General features: G+C 35.3%; 1 protein-coding gene across 1 annotated transcript; it reads left to right on the top strand.

Annotated features, from left to right (window-relative positions):
- Positions 1 to 269: 269 nt before the first annotated feature.
- On the top strand, positions 270 to 2,716 carry LOC141685563 (uncharacterized). The gene is made up of 5 exons (XM_074490657.1): positions 270 to 609; positions 691 to 1,166; positions 1,239 to 1,352; positions 1,447 to 1,602; positions 2,138 to 2,716. Exons 1-5 carry the CDS (start codon positions 270 to 272, stop codon positions 2,714 to 2,716), a joined length of 1,665 nt encoding a protein of 554 aa, XP_074346758.1.
- The last annotated feature ends 16,193 nt before the right edge of the window (positions 2,717 to 18,909 follow it).

The following is an 18,909-nucleotide window of genomic DNA, read 5'->3' as shown; positions in this document are numbered from 1 at the left end:
AGTATCATTGTACTGATATAACATGGCTGAAACACACTTTCATTCTTAGCATTTTGTAACTTTATTTTCCAAATCAGTAACATTTTTTGAGCTGATATTTGCTCTTTTCTTCATGCTTGTTTAAGTATTAAAAGATAACATGGTATCAGAGCTGCGTGATGTTGTTTTCCTTGCTTAAACAAGAGTAGTTGTTTCTGGAATTACAACTTGCTCATTTGTTGCTTGTGTTTTATTTGCAGGCTTTAATATTGTTATTTATCCCAGTTTCTATGGCTACTAGAGCTCGGTTTACTTTTGCGGATATGCAGAATCTGTTGTTTTCACATCCCTTCGATGGCCCTCTTTCCGTGAGTGTGCCAAAGTTGGAAGGTGCACCAAACTACAGATCTTGGAAAAGATCGTTTGAAATACAACTCTCCTCGAAGAGAAAATTGGGCTTTGTAGATAGATCTGTTCCCAGGAGCACCAAAAATGATGTCAATGCTCTTCAAGGGGATCAATGCAACAACCCGATAATCTCTTGGTCGCACAATAATGTATCTGAAAACATTAAAAATTCCATCTTGTTTATGAATACTGCTAGTAAAATTGGGTCTCAGTTAGAGAAATGTTTCTCTTTAACTAACGGGTCTCGTAAATATAAGCTAAGTAGAGATCTGTATGCTATGGAATAAAGTAAACCATCTGTAGCGAAGTATTATACTAAGTTGAGTAGTCTTTGGGAAGAGCTAGATTCTATGAATTCTTTACATGTTATACCTACTCCTATTGCTGAAATAACTGCGCTGTTGAAGACCATTGATACCTTTAAAGATGAGGGTAAATTCTTTCAATTTTTCAATGGCATGGATGAGAAATATGATGCTCCGAGAAGCCAACTGTTAATGTTGTGTCCACTACCTATTATTGAAATGGCTTGCTCCATGATTCAACAGGAAGAATCACAGTGTGATGTCTTGAACACACCTGATGTTCCTGATTTTGAGGCCTCTGCTATGGTTGTCAAAACCAATACTTCTAAAAATCTCTCATGTACTGCTTATGGGGGTAAATATCATACCAGTGATAGGTGTTGGAGTGTTATTAGGTTCCCTCGATGGCATCCAAAGTATAAACCCAATGCTCAGAAAGTGAATAAGCCTGCAAAATGGAATAAACAAGGAGATGTAAGACATGTCAATATAGCTCAGAGTATCACTGATTGAACTGAATTAAACTCAGTCACTTTCACTTCTCAGCAGCTAGAGCATCTTTTAAAAGTGATACCAAACAATCAAGTTGTTGGTAGCATGTTGCAATCTGCAAGAGGGGGAGACACAGATGATGAGCTTGAGATTTGTTTTTCTGGAATGGTTACTTGTTGCTTGATCAATGCCAAGAAAAATAGATTGAATCCTGGACTCTGGAGCCACGTATCATATGACAAATTCATTGAAAAATCTGCAGAATATGAAAGTGGCACCTCCAAACTATACCATTCATCTGCCAACTGGAGCTGTTGCAACAATCTCTCGCATGAAAGATGTTGTCTTGAAGGGACTTACCTTGACAGGTGTTTTGTTTGTGCCAAAGTTGCATCATAACTTGTTGTCAATCCAAATGGTAGCAAAGGATAATCAATGCTCGATTCAATTTATCCTACTACCTACATCATCTCAGACTCAAAGTCATTTGAGACAAAGGTTGTCGGCTATACCCAAGGGGGCTGTACTATCTGGATTATAACACCAACTCAGATTCTCAATATCATGTTACAGGATCTTCATATGCTTTCCCCACCTCCTCAGATCTATACACCTTATAGCATCACAGAATGGGCCACGCTCCAGGCTCAAAGCTTAAATACATCCCTGAATTAAAGAAGTGTATTGATGAATCAAAAAGCATATGTGTCACCTGTCCTTTTTCTAAACTCACCAAGAAACCATTCCATGTAAGTACTTCACATGCCTCTTATGTATTTTAACTCATACATTTTGATACTTGGGGACCTTACAAGGTTTATACCAAGTACAAATATAAGTACTTTCTGACAATAATCGATCATTATTCATGTATGACTTGGATATATCTACTGTACCATAAGAGTAATGCCTGAGACAGTTTGAAATTTTTTTGTAACTATGTCAACAACAAGTTTCACAAGTCTATAGAGATCATTCGATCAGATAATGCATTAAAGCTAAGTGATACAGAGCGTAAGTCTTTTTTTACTGCTATCGGTATAACTCACCAAACCTCATGCCCCTATACACCCCAGCAAAATACTAGGGTGGAGAGAAAACACAGGAGTGTCCTTGAAATTGCTCATAGTCTGCATTTTCACTCTGGTCTTGATCTTAAACATTGGGGTGATTGTGTGCTCATAGCAGCACATCTTCTCAACAGAACAACCATCTCAGCTACTGGAAATGAAACACCATACAAAACGTTGTTTACTGATCCTCTTACATATGAAAATCTCGGAGTCTTCGGGTGCTTAGCCTTTGCCTCAAATAATGAGCATACGAAAGACAAGTTCAATCCAAGAGGTGTTTATTGTGCTTCCTTGGGTTACCCTCCTTCCGAAAAAGGTTCCAAACTTTTAAATCTTACCACCAATGAAAGCTTTGTGTCTCAACATGTTGGATCTCGAACACATTATGCCTTGGAATCCAAATACCGTAAAACCGTATATGCAACCACATCTTGTTTCAATGCCATTTTCCTATACTAATCCTTACTGTGATGATGAGTTTGAAACCTCCTTTACACCCGAATCTAAAAATATTTACACAACCATTCCCACAAACACCACCTCATCTATTATACCCCTTAGGAGATCTACACGGAAAATTAAAAACCATAGTATCTTCAGGATTATGTGTCTTATGTAAATCAAGTCACAACCCAATTCTTCACACCAAAATTTAACTGCTTCATGTCCCAGCTTGTCACGAACCCTGATCCTTTGTCCTTCAAGAAAGCCGTACCTCATCAATATTGGGTTAATGCAATGAATTATTAATCGGATGCCTTATAACAAAATCAAACTTGGGAAGTGGTGCCTCTACCACCAGGAAAGCGGGCTATTGGTCTAAATGGTTGTTTAAAATGAAGTACTTACCTGATGGAACAGTATACAAATATAAATCGAGATTGGTGATCCTAGGCTACAGACAAATTTGTGGCATCGATTACAGAGAAATTTTTGTCCTAGTGGCAAAAATGACAACCATTAGCTCCTTGTTGTTGTTGCTATCAGAAACTGGACAACAGTGCAAATGGACATTAGAAATGCATTTTTTAATGGAGATTTGGACGAAACAGTTTATATGCACATCCCCCATGGCTATACAGGGATTAATTTCCAAATTACTGTTGGTTCCAGCTCTGTCAAATCATCAGAAAGCACACTGGTCTGTAAATTAAAAAAAATCCTTGTATGGCTTGAAACAAGCCCCCATGAATTGATTTAGTAAGTTATCTATCACTCTAATCTCCATGAATTTCATCCAGTCTAGAGTTAATTACAGTTTGTTTATTCTCACTAAAGATTATTATGTTACTCTTGTACTGGTTTATGTCGATGATTTACTAATCTCTGGAAACTGTAATAAATCTATAACCTCTCTTAAAGCCATGCTTTTTCAAGTGTTCCATATGAAAGATTTGGGGGATGCGACTTATTTTCTGGGGTTGGAAATCAACAGATCAGCATCTAGTTTTTTTTTCTCGCAAAGAAAGTATACTACATACTTGCTCAATGACTAAAACCTGCTCAACACTAAGCCCCTTAAACTTCCTCTTGACTTGCACCTAAATTTGACACCTGAAAAAGGCACACCCCTTGTGAATCCTCAGCCTTATCAGTGTTTATTAGGAAGACTCATCTACCTAACCACTACAAGGCCTGCTATCACTTTTTCTGTACATGTACTTGCTAAATATATGCAGTCTCCTACCCCGTTACATATGCAGGCTGTCAGCGTGTTCTGCGGTATCTTGTAGGCAATCCCAATCAAGGCATTCTATTGGCATAATCTTCTGTAGTTCAAGTCACTGCCTACCGTGACAGTGATTGGGAAAGTTGTGCTGCTTCTAGGAAATCGACTTCTAGCTTCTATATTCTCTTAGGAGAGTCACCAATTTCATGAAAATCTAAAAAGCAGTCAATAGTAGCTTGTTCCACAGCAAAATCGGAATACCGTGTTATGGCTATCACAGCCTGTGAAATAACTTGGCTCTCTACTCTCCTTAATGATCTTGGTCTATATCATCGCTCTCCTACTATTTTGAAATGTGATAACCATGTTGCACTCTCCATTGCTGTAAATCCAGTGTTTCAAGAATGTACTAAGCACATTGAAGTGGATTATCACTTCATTCGGGACAAAATCAAATAAGGCTCCATAGTAACTCAACATGTCCCGTCCTATGCTCAGCTGACAAACATTTTGACCAAGCCTTTGACAGTCAAACAACACAACTATATTGTAGGCAAGCTTTGCACCTCTGTTCCACCTGACGTGCCGCTTGAGGGGGGTAATGATGCACCAAATCAAAGAGCAGATATCAATTATATCCTGTTATTTATTTTGCACAATAAAGTGAGTTGTCACATCTGTTTTTTTGGGTTAAACCCAATAGGTAGTATGGGCTTGATGATAGAAAACATAATTGGATTGGATAATAATTGTATGGGTAGATAATTATTATCATAATTGAGTTGGGTAATAATTGTATGGGTAGGCAATTATTATTATAATGAGGTTTAGTTATTAGTCTCGGTGGTCAAGCTTATGATGGCTATATATACATAGTCATGTTATTGTTTTGATGTATGCTTGAGTATTGTTTGACTTAAGTATCGCTTGAGTGAATATCATTTGGTGAGATTGATTGTATTATTGATAATTATTTGGATTAATAATACAAATTGGAACATGAGTTTTTCCGCGTCATATATTATATATGTATGTGTGTATTGCATTGTTTGTTTGTTTGTTCTATATTTGTATGTATTCCACCGAGACCTAGCAATACTGGTATACGACACGTGAACACGGAACGAAACAACACGAATAATTAGTGTTTGGGTTCGAAAATTTGGTACACGAACACGAAAGTACAAGAACACGAAAAAACACGGATATAATTAGTTTCGGATCTGGGTTTCCGATATAGGTACACGACACAGAACAAAAGTACACGGAATAAATAAATAGTTAATTTTTATAATATATAATATATATATATATATATTTATATCCCGATTCTAAACTCTTCTCTTTCCAATTTAGATCCATATATATTACTTAATTTTGATTAAGTAGTTGACTTTATAATTTTAATTTCTTTTGAATGTCGAACAATTTGTAATTTGTTGTACGCAAAAACATTTTCACTTGTTTTGTGCTTTTGTATTCAGAACTTTGTTGTTCACAATTTAAGACCATTTAATTATATATTACATTTTTTAATATTTAATTTTTTTCATATAAAATCCGTGTACTTTAGTGTACCAAATCGGGTAAACACGGATATATTAGTGTCGGGTTAGTGTCACCAAATTAGTACACGAATCCAAATTCGGGTCGGGTTCGGGTTTAAGGTTTGGTACACGAAAACACGAAAGTACACGACACAGAACGTTGTCAGGTCTAATTCCACCTAACAAGTGGTATCATGAGCCAAGGTTCATGATGAAGAAGGTAGGGGATTTGAGATTGAACTGTTTAATGGAAGAAACATTTTTACCTTGTGGCAAAGCACAGTGAAAGATCTGTTAATTCAACGAGGGTTATATGCGACTCTCAGAGGGAAGAAGCTTACTGAAGTTGATGATACAAAGTAGGGTGACATGAAGTTACGTGCAACATTAACGATCCGGTTGGCCCTTGCACCGAAAGTCAAGTATGATGTTCTTGAAGAGGACAATCCCAAGAATTTGTGGGAGAAGTTAACGAAGACTTATCACTCAAAGTCTTTGGCCAACAAGCTGTTTCTCAAGAAACATTTGTTCGGGCTCAAGATGGTAGAAAAAAAAGATTTAATAGATCATCTGAATTATTTTAATGGCTTAATCAATCAGCTGAATAATTTGGATGAAAAATTGAAGGATGAAGACAAAGCTGTTCTACTACTAGTGTCTCTATCAAAGAAGTATAATATTATGATGACTTCTTTATTGGTTGGGAAAATGAAGTTAGATTTGGATGAGACTCTTGGTGTTCTTCTCGAGGCCGAAAGATTGATGAAACAAGAATCGAGTGAGACATTTGATGGAAGTGCATTCATGGTATGTGCGTGTGACACGGAAATGAAGTATGTTAAGAAATATAACCCTAATATCATGTGTTTTTATTGTGAGGAATTGGGTCATATACAATTTATGTGTCTAAAGGCAAGAGAATACTTGAGAAAATTGAAGAAAAAACGAGGAGGGGTAGTGTTTCGCTTGTAGAAGCTGATGAAGATGTTCTTTTGGTTCAAGAAGAGAAGGGATCAAAAGAATAATGGGTGCTTGACTCAGGATGTTCTCATCATATATGTCCTAAGAGGGAGTGGTTCTCGTCCTACAAAAATTATGAAAGAGAGATGGTAACTTTACCGAACGGTAAAAGGGTAAAGGTTGCTGACATTGGTGAGGTAACAATGAAATATCACAATGGTCGTGTTCAGAAGTTAACTCAAGTATGATACATACCGGAGTAAAATCAAAATCTAATTTCATTACATAAATTATTTAATTTGGGATATACTATTATGATGAAGAACAGTATGTTGGAACTCACTAAAGGGGATTTAAAGATACGAAAAATCTTTTTATGTTAGAAGGAGGGGTTATTGTTCGAAGGGAGGTATTAGCGGATCAACATCGATGACTTGATGGTGACCGTTAATTCGGTTGTGCATGAAACCATATTGGGTTGAATGGGGGATTGTTGGGGTTAAACCTAATAGGTAGTATGAGCTTGGTGATAGAAAATATAATTGAATTAGGTAATAATTGTATGTGTAGACAAATATTATCATAATTGAGTTTGGTAATAAATGTATGGGCAGGCAATTATTATTATAATGGGATTAGGTTATTAGTCTTGGTGGTCAAGTTTATGATGGCTATATATACATAGTCATGTCATTGTTTTGATGTATGCTTGAGTATTGTTTGACTTAGGTATCGCTTGAGTGAATATGTTGAGTGGCATTTATGACACTTTATTACGCTCCGTAAAGCTTTGAATTAGTGTTTTGTACTCAAGTTGTTAGTGTTTTTAACGTGTTTTGTAGTGTTTTTGCATTTCAGGCATTTTCCAGTTAATCAGGTGGATTACCATGGTTTTAGTGCTAATTTGGTGTTAGGATGGTGTCTAGAATAAAGGCTCGTTTAAAGTCCAGCTCAAATCAACAAGAAGAAAAGAAATCATAATTTTATACAGAAGGATGGCGCGCCGCGCTGAAGTAGTGCGCGGTCGCGCCCAAAAACGGAAACTCAGCACGCCCGCGCTAAAACAGTGCGCGGTCGCGCCAAGTCGGGGTGACAGAATTCTGTTTCTATTGGGATTTTGAGAGTTTGAAGCCCTGGTTTATACAGCATATATATATACATAAATAAAGCTCATTTTTCATAAGGAGACGTACCAGAGCTAAGGAGAAGGCGTAAGAAGACCGTAGAGCACAATTCAACTAAGGCGAAGAAGATCTAGTTTATTCTTGTGATTCTTTATTTCAAGTTGTAAATTTGGATGCTAGTTTTCTTATTCTTGAACCTTTACTTTTGTTTCGTACTTGGTTTATTTAAGTATAAAGACTACGTTTATTATACTATGCTTTCATTGGAACCCATTTGATGATGAGTCTGATCATGGGCTAATCGTTATCGTGGGTTTCTACGGATTTATTTATGGATTTCTATTATTAATTTGTTTTGATGCCTTAGTGTGTGGTGATTTTATGATAACCTAGTTTTGGTTGCGCTTATTCATCTTGTGAGCGTCGCGAACTTATAAGATAGTGCGTTAATCTTTAATGAAGCGAAAGTGAATTTTAGGATTTAGAACATGCCATGCTAGCATAGGTTCGTGTATTCATTATGCATGATTCGTAGGTAATTTTAACCATCTTACTTGCCCTATGTAATCACGAGGGATAACTTGTGCATTAAACCGTTATGTTGTCAAATTCTATAGACATATAGGATCTCAATATAATTGGTGTTTATTCAGCTTCTATCTCTTTTGTGGATGTCTAGTAGTATGGTATTCGCACAATGAAAGTTGGCGTTTATCAGTTTCGTGTTATCTAATTAATGTCATCACCATTAGATGTTAAGGTTAAGAACACAAAGGCAATTGAATGAAGTATTTAATGAAGTAGAATCCCATGTTTGTGTCGTATACTATTCAATTCTCTTTAATCTCTTAGTTTATGTTCTTTAGTATAATCTCTTAGTTAATCTTAGTTATAAAGAATCTCAATTTGTTACTCGTCTTAGCATTGGATAATAACCATACTAGTGTTGCATAAATACATTGATTGAAATTAACCTAAACCTATCCTTGTGGTAACGAACAAGAATTTATTCTATATTACTTGCGAACGCGTATACTTGTGGGGCTGAGACACACTTTCATTCTTAGCAATTTGTAACTTTTTTTCCAGATCTATAACATTTCTTGAGCTGTTCTTTACTCTTTTCTTCATGCTTGCTTAAGTATTAAAAGATAACACACATAAATTATAAAATCTCCGATCTTCTTTTTAAGAACAACATCCTTGCACAAGTTGAGAAAGTTGAACACATCTCAGCTGTATCATAGAAATTTTAACGTACAGAATGTAGTACTACCATCACACCTAGTTTCATATCACTCGTTCACGAACTAAGTTATACAAGTGAGTTTAACCATTAACGTCATATTAAATGATTCAGTATTTGGGAACAAATTAAAAAAAACATGAATATCTCTTAAACTAAAAATGAAAATAGAAGCACGATTGGATAATTCAAGTATTTAAGAATTTATTCTCCATTATCTCAAATTCCCGATTCGACTCTAACTCATTCTCATAATTATTTAGAACAAATACTCATTTATAAACTTATTAGCTATATTTTTTTATAAGAAGAACAAACAACAAACAATTTTATAGTTAGAACTAATCTTTTCTAATAATGATATGCTGATTCATTTTCGTGTTTGTTGCTATACTTCATAATTCTTGTACAGATATCAAGTATAAATAGCTTTATTCGGGTTACTGTAAAAATAAGATTCGAATGTCATAAAATTCTCGGCTTAATACCAACCGGGCATCATTTTCTTTTTAGAGGTTTAGGCACTTGATTCGTAAAAACCATTTACATTCACTAAGGACCACAAGTAATATTTTAAATATATTAGTTGTCTTCTAATACTTTCAAGAACCAACATAATTAATGTATAGTAATATTTAACTAGTATAAAAATTCGTGCCAGACACAGGTCTATTAATATACTAAAATAAGTTATCAAATAAATCTATACGTAATCAGTTTTCTATAAATCCCCGATTCAACCGATTAATATCCTCTGCAAACTATTAGACCGATTCGATTTTTGAAATCCGATTAATCCTTATAAATTTTTTTATTGGAGTATATTTATTTATTTATTAAAATTAAAATACTATATTAATTTAAATATGAATATTTATAAAAATTATAATATAATAAATATAGATTTTTTAATAAATAACTAATATAATGATAATAATATATTAAATATAAGTTAATATTATAATGCATCCGATTTTTACTCTGATTAATCCCCGATTTAAAATTTATTCCATATCGGTAGCTCGACCGATTTTCCCCGATTCCAGATTTTTACAACACTATTACATATATTAAAATAATTTTGTAACTAAAAACACGGTAAAATACAATATTTTAAATTTATATTTTTTTATAGTAAAATTTTAGAAATTTGTTATTTTGATAACAATATGGATGTAGGTAAACTTGTGTGATTTTAACGAAATAACTATATATTTATTAGATATAAATTGGGGGATATATATTATATTTTGTAAAGAACATGAACTATATGGTGAACATATGATACAATCTATCATGGGTATGATGTAAAGATCAATCTTGGGTTTTATGACTTTTTTTTTGTAAACATAAAATTGCGTATGTGAGTCAATTATACAATATGTATAAAATTACAAATAAGATCTAGATCAACACCCCGCATGAACAAACATAACTTAAAACTGAATATTATTTTTAAATACGTTTTATCATATGATAATTATATATTTATAATTACGTTAAAAATTATTAAAAGTATACTGTTATTTTGATTTAGGTTAGTATCCGAATAATTATTCCAACCAGTCTCCAATTATTTGATTAATCCATGCACGGTGTTCGCACCGATTAACTCTAATTTCCAGGTTTTACAATATCACATATTAAATAAGCGCAAAATCACAAGCGCGACTATTAAAACATGAAACTTATCAAATTCTAACATTAAATACGACCATTTTAAGGTCAGATTCAATTATTCAAGGTTCTTTAATGGACCAATTGCCTTTACAGGTGTTAGGAGAGGATACTGATCCAAAAGCCATATGTCAGTGGGCAGTGTCTACCTCCCCGGGCTTAAATCCCCTGGATGCATCTGCGGATACTGGATCTGACATAGGCGCAGATCGGCAACTTATTGACAATGATTCAGATATTACCTGATGAGTCACAAGGAAATGTCTTCAAGGACATTAGAAGGGAACTTTGATCTTTATGCTAAATTCTTTGGATCATTGTTTACCTTCCTAGAATTCAAATCTGGAACCCTAAAAGGGAAAATAGAAACTTGTTGATTATGACTCATATTCATCTGACGAGTCTAACGAGGATGGGGATTTGCAAACTCCCATTGCACCACATGTGACCTCCTTAAGGATGGCTAAGGTGATTCTCCTTGCAGGTACAGCTGAATGTTGGAGCTATGAGAGGAGTGATACACTTGTGAGAATGAGTGTAATCATGAGTGGAGAGAAGAGTGAAACACATATGAGGTACACTAAACAGAATCACACACTCACGGTGAGGAAGAAAGAGAAACTACTTGTAATTTTTTTTCCAACCAAGTGAAATATGAGAACTCCTTCAGACAATGACATACATTCCTTCTCTAAGAGGGAGATAAAAGCTTAAGTAATAGTTTGGAAGATTCCTCAACTAAGGGGGAGAAATAGCAGGGAGGAAGAAAAAGATCCTACATATGTACACTACACCACACCATTGTTGTTTGTAACTACGGATCCTATTGTACGGGAGAGGTGGTAAACACAAGGTGATTTTCTAGTAAGGGGAGAAGTTGTTTTCCAAAAGGGGAGTACCATTGGTTTTTGTCTGCGGATCCTATTGTACGGGAGATGTGGTAAATGAAGGTGATCTCCTTTAAGCAGTTAATTCTCATTGGGGGAGAAGCAAGAGAGATATGCGCTTCTCAATAGGAAATGTGGTTGTACAAATAAAGATGAAACTACTTGAAGATATGTTCAGTCTAGAGGAACATCTATTTAGAATCTGGAAAAGGTTAAATATAATCCAGAACTTTTCTGCTATTTACTTTGCATTTCTGTTTACATCTTTTTCTTATTTGTTAGTTGAGTTATCCTCTAGGTATTCGTTGTTATTGTCTAACAAACAAATAGGGGGAGATTGAAAGGCATATGTCATAGCCTATTTGTTTATTCGAGGATTTAACTCAACTCAAATAAGAATGTAATAAGTAAATAGTGGATCTACCGTCAAAGAGATCTCTCAAAGTAACATTTGTCAAAGGATTCAGAAACGAGGTTCATCTACAGACTTGAGGAATTACTTCACTGGAAGAAGTTCAAGAAATTGATCAAGCCTCAGTGATATAAATCAAGATTGTGGATTTAATCAAGTGACAGAGATCTTGTCAGGGTATCAGAGAATTACAGGGATTTAATCTGAAGAAAATCAAGTTATCAAAGTCAAGACATGAAGAAACGTCACGGAAGTTAGTCACTCATGAACCAGACAGTACATCGAGTGTCAACATTGAAGTGGTGGAATTGATTCATAATTGACAGTGATTTTCAGAAGATTTTCAGAAGAATGGTTGATGTTGAAGAGTAGTATTAATTCTCTATTAATTAATTAAGTCATATAATTTAATTAAGAAAATAAATTAAATCTGCAAAGATTAATTTATTAATTAATTGAATTAATTGATTAATTAATTCTGAATTAATATTAAGAATTTTCAGAATTATAATTGAATTAAAATCAGTTTTAATTCAGCAAGACAATTATTTGAACTGGTATGACAATCAATTGTCATGCCGAAAGTCATACCAATTCATTCAATAGTCTTGCCGAAAGCCATACTAGTTCATTCTATTGTCATGCCGAAAGTTCTACCAGGAGGAGGATTGTCTTGCCAGTTCAGTTTGATTGTCATGCTAGTTCAGGAGATAGTCATACCGATTGTCTTCCTAGTACAAGTGATTCTCTACCGATTGTCATGCCTGTTCATTTCAGTTCTGTTGATTAATACTTAAAGACAGAAGCAGCAGACTCAAAACTATCATCCAAAAACACACTCAAGAACAGAAACAGCAGTCGGGCACAATATTTCATTTTCATCTGCTAAATTCAAGATCACAATTTCTAGTTTTAAAGTTAAATCCAAACCACTAGAAATATGTTAGATATATTTGATAATGTCATGGCTAATGTGATTTATGTTTAGTTTTCAGATCTTACTTAAACAGGATAAATCAGTACTTACTGGAAATCAGGACTTAAGGATATCAGTACTTATATTATCAGGAGATAATCATCAGAAGATGGATATCAGAACTTAAGTACTGAAGGACGTTCAGATAAGGAAGGTAGCTAGTTAAAGGAAAGAAGATCGAGACAAATATAAGAAGAGATATGCATGAAGAAGGAATTCTATGAAGAATGGAATACTTGGAAGAAAAGATATCTGATTGATATATTTTAGGAAGCAGAATTATATTCCATATCAATTAGCGATTATCTTGTAACTGTGTAGTATATAAACACAGACATAGGGTTTACACTATAAGTGTTATCACAATCGAGAAGATTATTTATTGTAACCCTAGCAGCTCTCGTGATATTTTGTTCATCACTGAGAGAGAACAGTTCCATACTGTAACAGAGTTTATTGTTTCAATAAAGTTTGTTTTCTGTTACTTGAGTTATTAAAGTTCGATTTGATTGTACTATACACTGTATTCACCCCCTCTACAGTGTGTGTCTGACCTAACAAGTGGTATCAGACCCTATCTGTTAACGCACAAACAATTTAAGATCCAAACACAATCATGTCTGAAACAGAAACTCCAACTAATCCCACCAAAACTGAAGAACCTCCAAAGACACAAATTCAAAGCCGATTTGAGACTATCAGAGTTCCTATATTGAGACCATCTGAATATGCCATATGGAAGGTGAGGATGACCATGTTTCTGGAAGCTACAGATCCAGAATATCTTGATAGAATCAAGGAAGGGCCTCACAAACCAACCAAGCTCGCTGTTGCAGTTACAGGTGAAGCAGCAAAGACTGTACCAAAGGAAAAGAGTGATTACACTGCTGAAGATATCGCATCAATTGCTAAGGATGCTAAGGTACGACACTTACTGCATAGTGACATTGATAATGTAATGTCAAACAGGGTAATAAACTGCAAGACTGCAAAGGAGATATGGGATGCCCTGGAAACAAGATGTCAGGGAACTGATATGATTTAGAAGAACAGGAAGACAATACTCACTCAAGAGTATGAACACTTTGACTCAAAGGCTAATGAGTCATTGACTGATTTATATGATAGATTTGTCAAACTCGTGAATGATTTGTCACTGGTTAATAAGGAGTATGATCTTGAAGATTCAAACCTTAAATTCCTGTTAGCTCTTCCTGAATGCTGGGATTTGAAGGCAACAACAATAAGAGACTACTATAATCTTAATGAAACAACTCTTGATGAAATTTATGGAATGCTCAAGACTCATGAACTTGAGATGGAACAAAGAAGCAAGAGGAAAGGAGGAAAGTCAAGGACAGTTGCTCTAAAGGTTGAAGAAGAATCCCCCAAAGCAGCTACCTCAAGGAAAGACAAGGGTAAAGCTTTTTTCACAAAGTCTGATACTGAGTTATCAAGTTCTGAAAGTGATGATGATTCAGAATCTGAAAGCTTGCCTGAGACAGATGCTGATGAAGAGATGATGAAACTGTGTGCTCTTATGGTGAAAGGAATCACAAAGATTCCATACAGGAAGTTCAGGAAGGGAAAGAAGTTTTCCAGGATAGGCGCAAGTTCTGATAAGAAGAATTTCAGAAAATCTGAGTGAAGAGGAGGAAAGTCTGACAGAAGAGATTATACAAATGTTAAATGCTACAACTGTGGTGAGAAAGGCCACATATCTCCTGATTGCAAGAAAGTGAAGAGTGACAAAGGCAAGGCTCTGGTCACAAAGAAGAAAAGCTGGACAGACACCTCAGATTCTGAAAGTGAGGAGAATTATGCCTTGATGGCAAATGCTGATAAGGCAAGTGCTGAAAGCAGTTCTGAAGCTGCTGAATCAAAGGTACCTCAAACTACTTATATTTTTCATACTGATGATATTAATGAGTTGAGAAAATATCTTAAAACCATGTTTATTAGTTATAGAGATCAAACTTTAACATGTGAAAGATTAACTTCTGAAAACCTGGCTTTTAAGAAAAGAAATGATTTCTTAGAAAAGGAGTTAGTTATGTTCCATCAAACTCAGAAAGATTGAGATGATGCTTTTTATGTTAGGGATGAAGTGCTAAAAATGAATGAATCTCTAAAAACTGAGTTAGAAAAGGAAAGAGAGATTATCAGGACTTGGACTAACTCTGGCAGAACAACTCAGAATTTGTTAAGTAGTGAAAACTGGAAAGAGTGCTTAGGTTATGTAGAGGATAAGAATGATAAAGGAACTGTAGATATTAAGCCTGTAGTTGTTAAACAAAAGCCAAAGTTAAAACCTGTTAAGTTTGTAGCTGTAAAGTCTGATAATGAGAAATCAGAAGTTAAAAAGGAATTAACTTCTGACAAACTAAAACAGGAAAAGACAACTGAAGTAAACGTAGGCTTAATGACTAAGAAGCAGCTTAAGCATAAGCTGAAAGATGTTAAGAATGCAAACAAGGTAAAATCACCTAGGAAAAATAGGAATGGAAAGGAAGGTGTGAATAAAAGCAATGATTATAAGCGTGTTCCTGAAGCTCCTAGGAAAATGTGTCATAACTGTGGAAGTTCTAACCATCTGGCTTCTTTTTGCAGGAAGAATAAGAACATAAACTCCTTACCTTCAAAGTCAGGAGTTAAGAGTCAGTCTGTTAGATATAAGCCACAATATCCTTGTTTTCATTGTGGTAGTTTATGGCATTCCATTTATACTTGTAAGGAATATCATACTTTGTACTATAATTATTATCAAATAAAACCTTCTTTAAAGAAAGTTACCATTGTTCCTTTGAGTGTAAGTTCTGATTCAAAGTCTGATAGTGTAAATTCTGATAAGAAAAATGTTAACATAAACTCTGATGCTAAATCCGCTGCAAATGTTAACAAACTTAATAAGGCCAAAGGATCCAAGCAAGTCTGGGTCCTTAAAACTAATCATTAGTGGTCTTTGTGATTGCAGGGCAACAGGAAAAACATCCTAGTTCTGGACGGTGGATGTTCAGGACATATGACTGGAAATAAAGCCCTGCTATCAGACTTTGTGGAGAAGGCTGGCCCAAGTGTTTCCTATGGAGATAACAACATTGGAAAAACATTGGGATATGGCAATATCAATCTTGGGAATGTCATCATTAAGGAAGTAGCTCTGGTCTCAGGACTTAAACACAATCTGCTGAGTGTTAGTCAAATCTGTGACAGAGGTTATCATGTGGATTTCTTTGAAGAACACTGTGAAGTTGTAAGTAAATCTACAGGCAAAGTTGTTCTGAAAGGATACAGGCGTGGTAACATCTATGAAGCCAAGCTTTCAACAAGTACTGATGGTTCTGCAATCTGTCTGATGAGTAGAGCATCAATTGAAGAAAGCTGGAATTGGCACAAGAAACTCTCTCATTTAAATTTCAACAATATAAATGAGTTAGTCAAGAAAGATCTTGTGAGAGGACTGCCAAAGTCAGTATTTGCTCCTGATGGCCTTTGTGATTCTTGTCAGAAGGCCAAATAAAGGAAATCTTCATTCAAGAGCAAGACTGAATCATCAATTCTTGAGCCTTATCACCTACTACATGTTGATCTATTTGGTCCAGTAAATGTCATGTCTATTACAAAGAAGAAATATGCTATGGTCATAGTGGATGAGTTCACCAGATACACATGGGTGTATTTCTTGCACACTAAAAGTGAAACTGCATCTATCTTGATTGATCATGTCAGGCAACTGGATAAATTGGTCAAAGATTCTGTGAAAATAATAAGGAGTGATAATGGTACTGAGTTCAAGAATTTGATAATGGAAGAGTTCTGCAAAAACCATGGAATCAAGCTGGATTTTTCTACTCCTGGAACTCCACAGAAAAATGGAGTTGTTGACAGGAAGAATAGAACTCTCATTGAAGCTGCACATACAATGCTTGATGAAGCAAAGCTTCCAACCTATTTCTGGGTTGAAGCTGTGCAGACTGCTTATTTTACTCAAAATGCAACACTCATTAACAAGCAAGGAAAGACACCATATGAGATGGTGAAGAAAAAGAAGCCAAATCTGAAGTATTTTCATGTATTTGGATGCAAGTGTTTTGTTCTTAAGACTCATCCTGAACAGCTATCCAAATTTGATCTAAAAGCTGATGAAGGAATCTTTGTTGGATATCCACTTTCCACAAAAGCCTTCAGAGTCTATAACTTGAGAACAAAAGTGGTCATGGAATCTATCAATATCTCTTTTGATGATAAGAAGATTAATGGACTTGAAGATTTTATTGATCATGATCAGCTGAGATTTGAAAATGAAGACTCAAATTCTGATACTGAAAATCCTGATAATCTAAATCCTGATACTGTAAACTCTGATGGATCAAACTCTGATGTTATTGAAACTGTGGTGACTACGCCAAAGGAAGATGCACCTATGCAGGGGGAGCATACTCAAGATATAACCACATCTCAAGAAGCATCAGAACATACATCTGGCTCTTCAAGTTCTGATTCGTCAAGTTCTGATAAGCCAAGTACTGATAGTTCTGAAAATCTAAATTCTGAAGAATCCAACTCAGAGAGCATAGTTTTACGGGGAGCATCAGAAAATGTTAATGAAGACAGCATGGATCATGGGGGAGTATCCAGTTCTAGAGAAAACCTTCCATCTGCAAGGAAGTGGACTAAATCACATACACCTGATTTGATAATTGGAAATCCTGATGCAGGTGTCAGAACTAGAACAGCTACTTCAAGGGAATGTCTTTACAATTCTTTTCTTTCTCAGACTGAGCCAAAGAAAGTGGAAGAAGCTCTTCAATATGCTGATTGCGTGCAAGCAATGCAGGAAGAGTTAAATGAATTTGAAAGAAACAAAGTCTGGACCCTAGTGCCAAGACCAAAGAATAGATCTGTTGTTGGTACAAAATGGGTATTCAGAAACAAAACTGATAGTGATGGCATAATTACAAGGAATAAGGCAAGGCTGGTTGCAAAAGGATATTCTCAACAGGAGGGAATTGATTATGATGAAACATTTGCACCAGTTGCTAGATTGGAAGCCATAAGGATATTTTTGGCTTATGCTGCTCACAAAAAGTTTACTGTCTTTCAAATGGATGTGAAAAGTGCTTTTCTCAATGGAGAATTGGAGGAAGAAGTATATGTTGAACAACCTCCAGGCTTTGTAGATTCCAAATATCCAGATTATGTCTACAGGCTTGATAAAGCACTTTATGGACTTAAGCAAGCTCCAAGAGCATGGTATGAGACTTTAGCTCAGTTTCTTCTGGAAAGTAGATTTAACAGAGGAACAATAGACAAAACACTGTTCTACCTCAACCATGGAAAGGACTTACTTTTGGTCCAGATATATGTTGATGATATCATCTTTGGTTCTACAAATGACAGACTTTGCAAGAAGTTTACCAAACTGATGCAGTTAAGATATCAAATGAGTATGATGGGGGAACTTAGCTATTTTCTGGGCCTTCAAGTCAAGCAGAATGACGAAGGCACTTTTATTTGTCAAACTAAGTACACCAGAAATTTGCTGAAGAAATTTGGAATGCAAGATTGTTCAAGTGCATCCACTCCCATGGCCACTGCAACGAAACTGGACAAGAATACTGGTAAATCAGTAGATATTACTGATTACAGAGGTATGATTGGCTCACTACTCTATCTAACTGCTAGTAGACCTGATAACATGTATGCTACATGTCTTTGTGCAAGATTTCAAGCAGATCCAAGAGAACCTCACTTAACAGCTGTGAAAAGAATTTTTTAAGTATCTTAAGGGAACAGCTGATCTGGGATTGTGGTATCCCAGAGAATTAGATTTTAAACTAATAGGTTACTCAGATGCAAATTTTGCAGGTTGCAAAATTGACAGGAAAAGCACAAGTGGAAGCTGCCAATTTCTTGGAGGCAGATTGGTTTCTTGGTTTAGCAAGAAACAAAAGTCAATTTCCACATCAACTGCAGAAGCAGAGTACATTGCTGCAGGAAGCTGTTGTGCACAGATTCTTTGGATGAAGAATCAATTACTGGATTATGGGTTAACATATTTCAAAATCCCCATTTACTGTGATAATCAAAGTGCTACTGCTATGACAGGTAATTCAGTTCAACACTCAATGACAAAGCACATCAGCATCAGGTA

Source organism: Apium graveolens, chromosome 9 (assembly GCF_009905375.1).
Source record: "Apium graveolens cultivar Ventura chromosome 9, ASM990537v1, whole genome shotgun sequence".
NCBI lineage: Eukaryota > Viridiplantae > Streptophyta > Magnoliopsida > Apiales > Apiaceae > Apium > Apium graveolens.
Note: the sequence above shows the minus strand (reverse complement) of the source record. Positions and strands in the feature narration are given on the sequence as shown.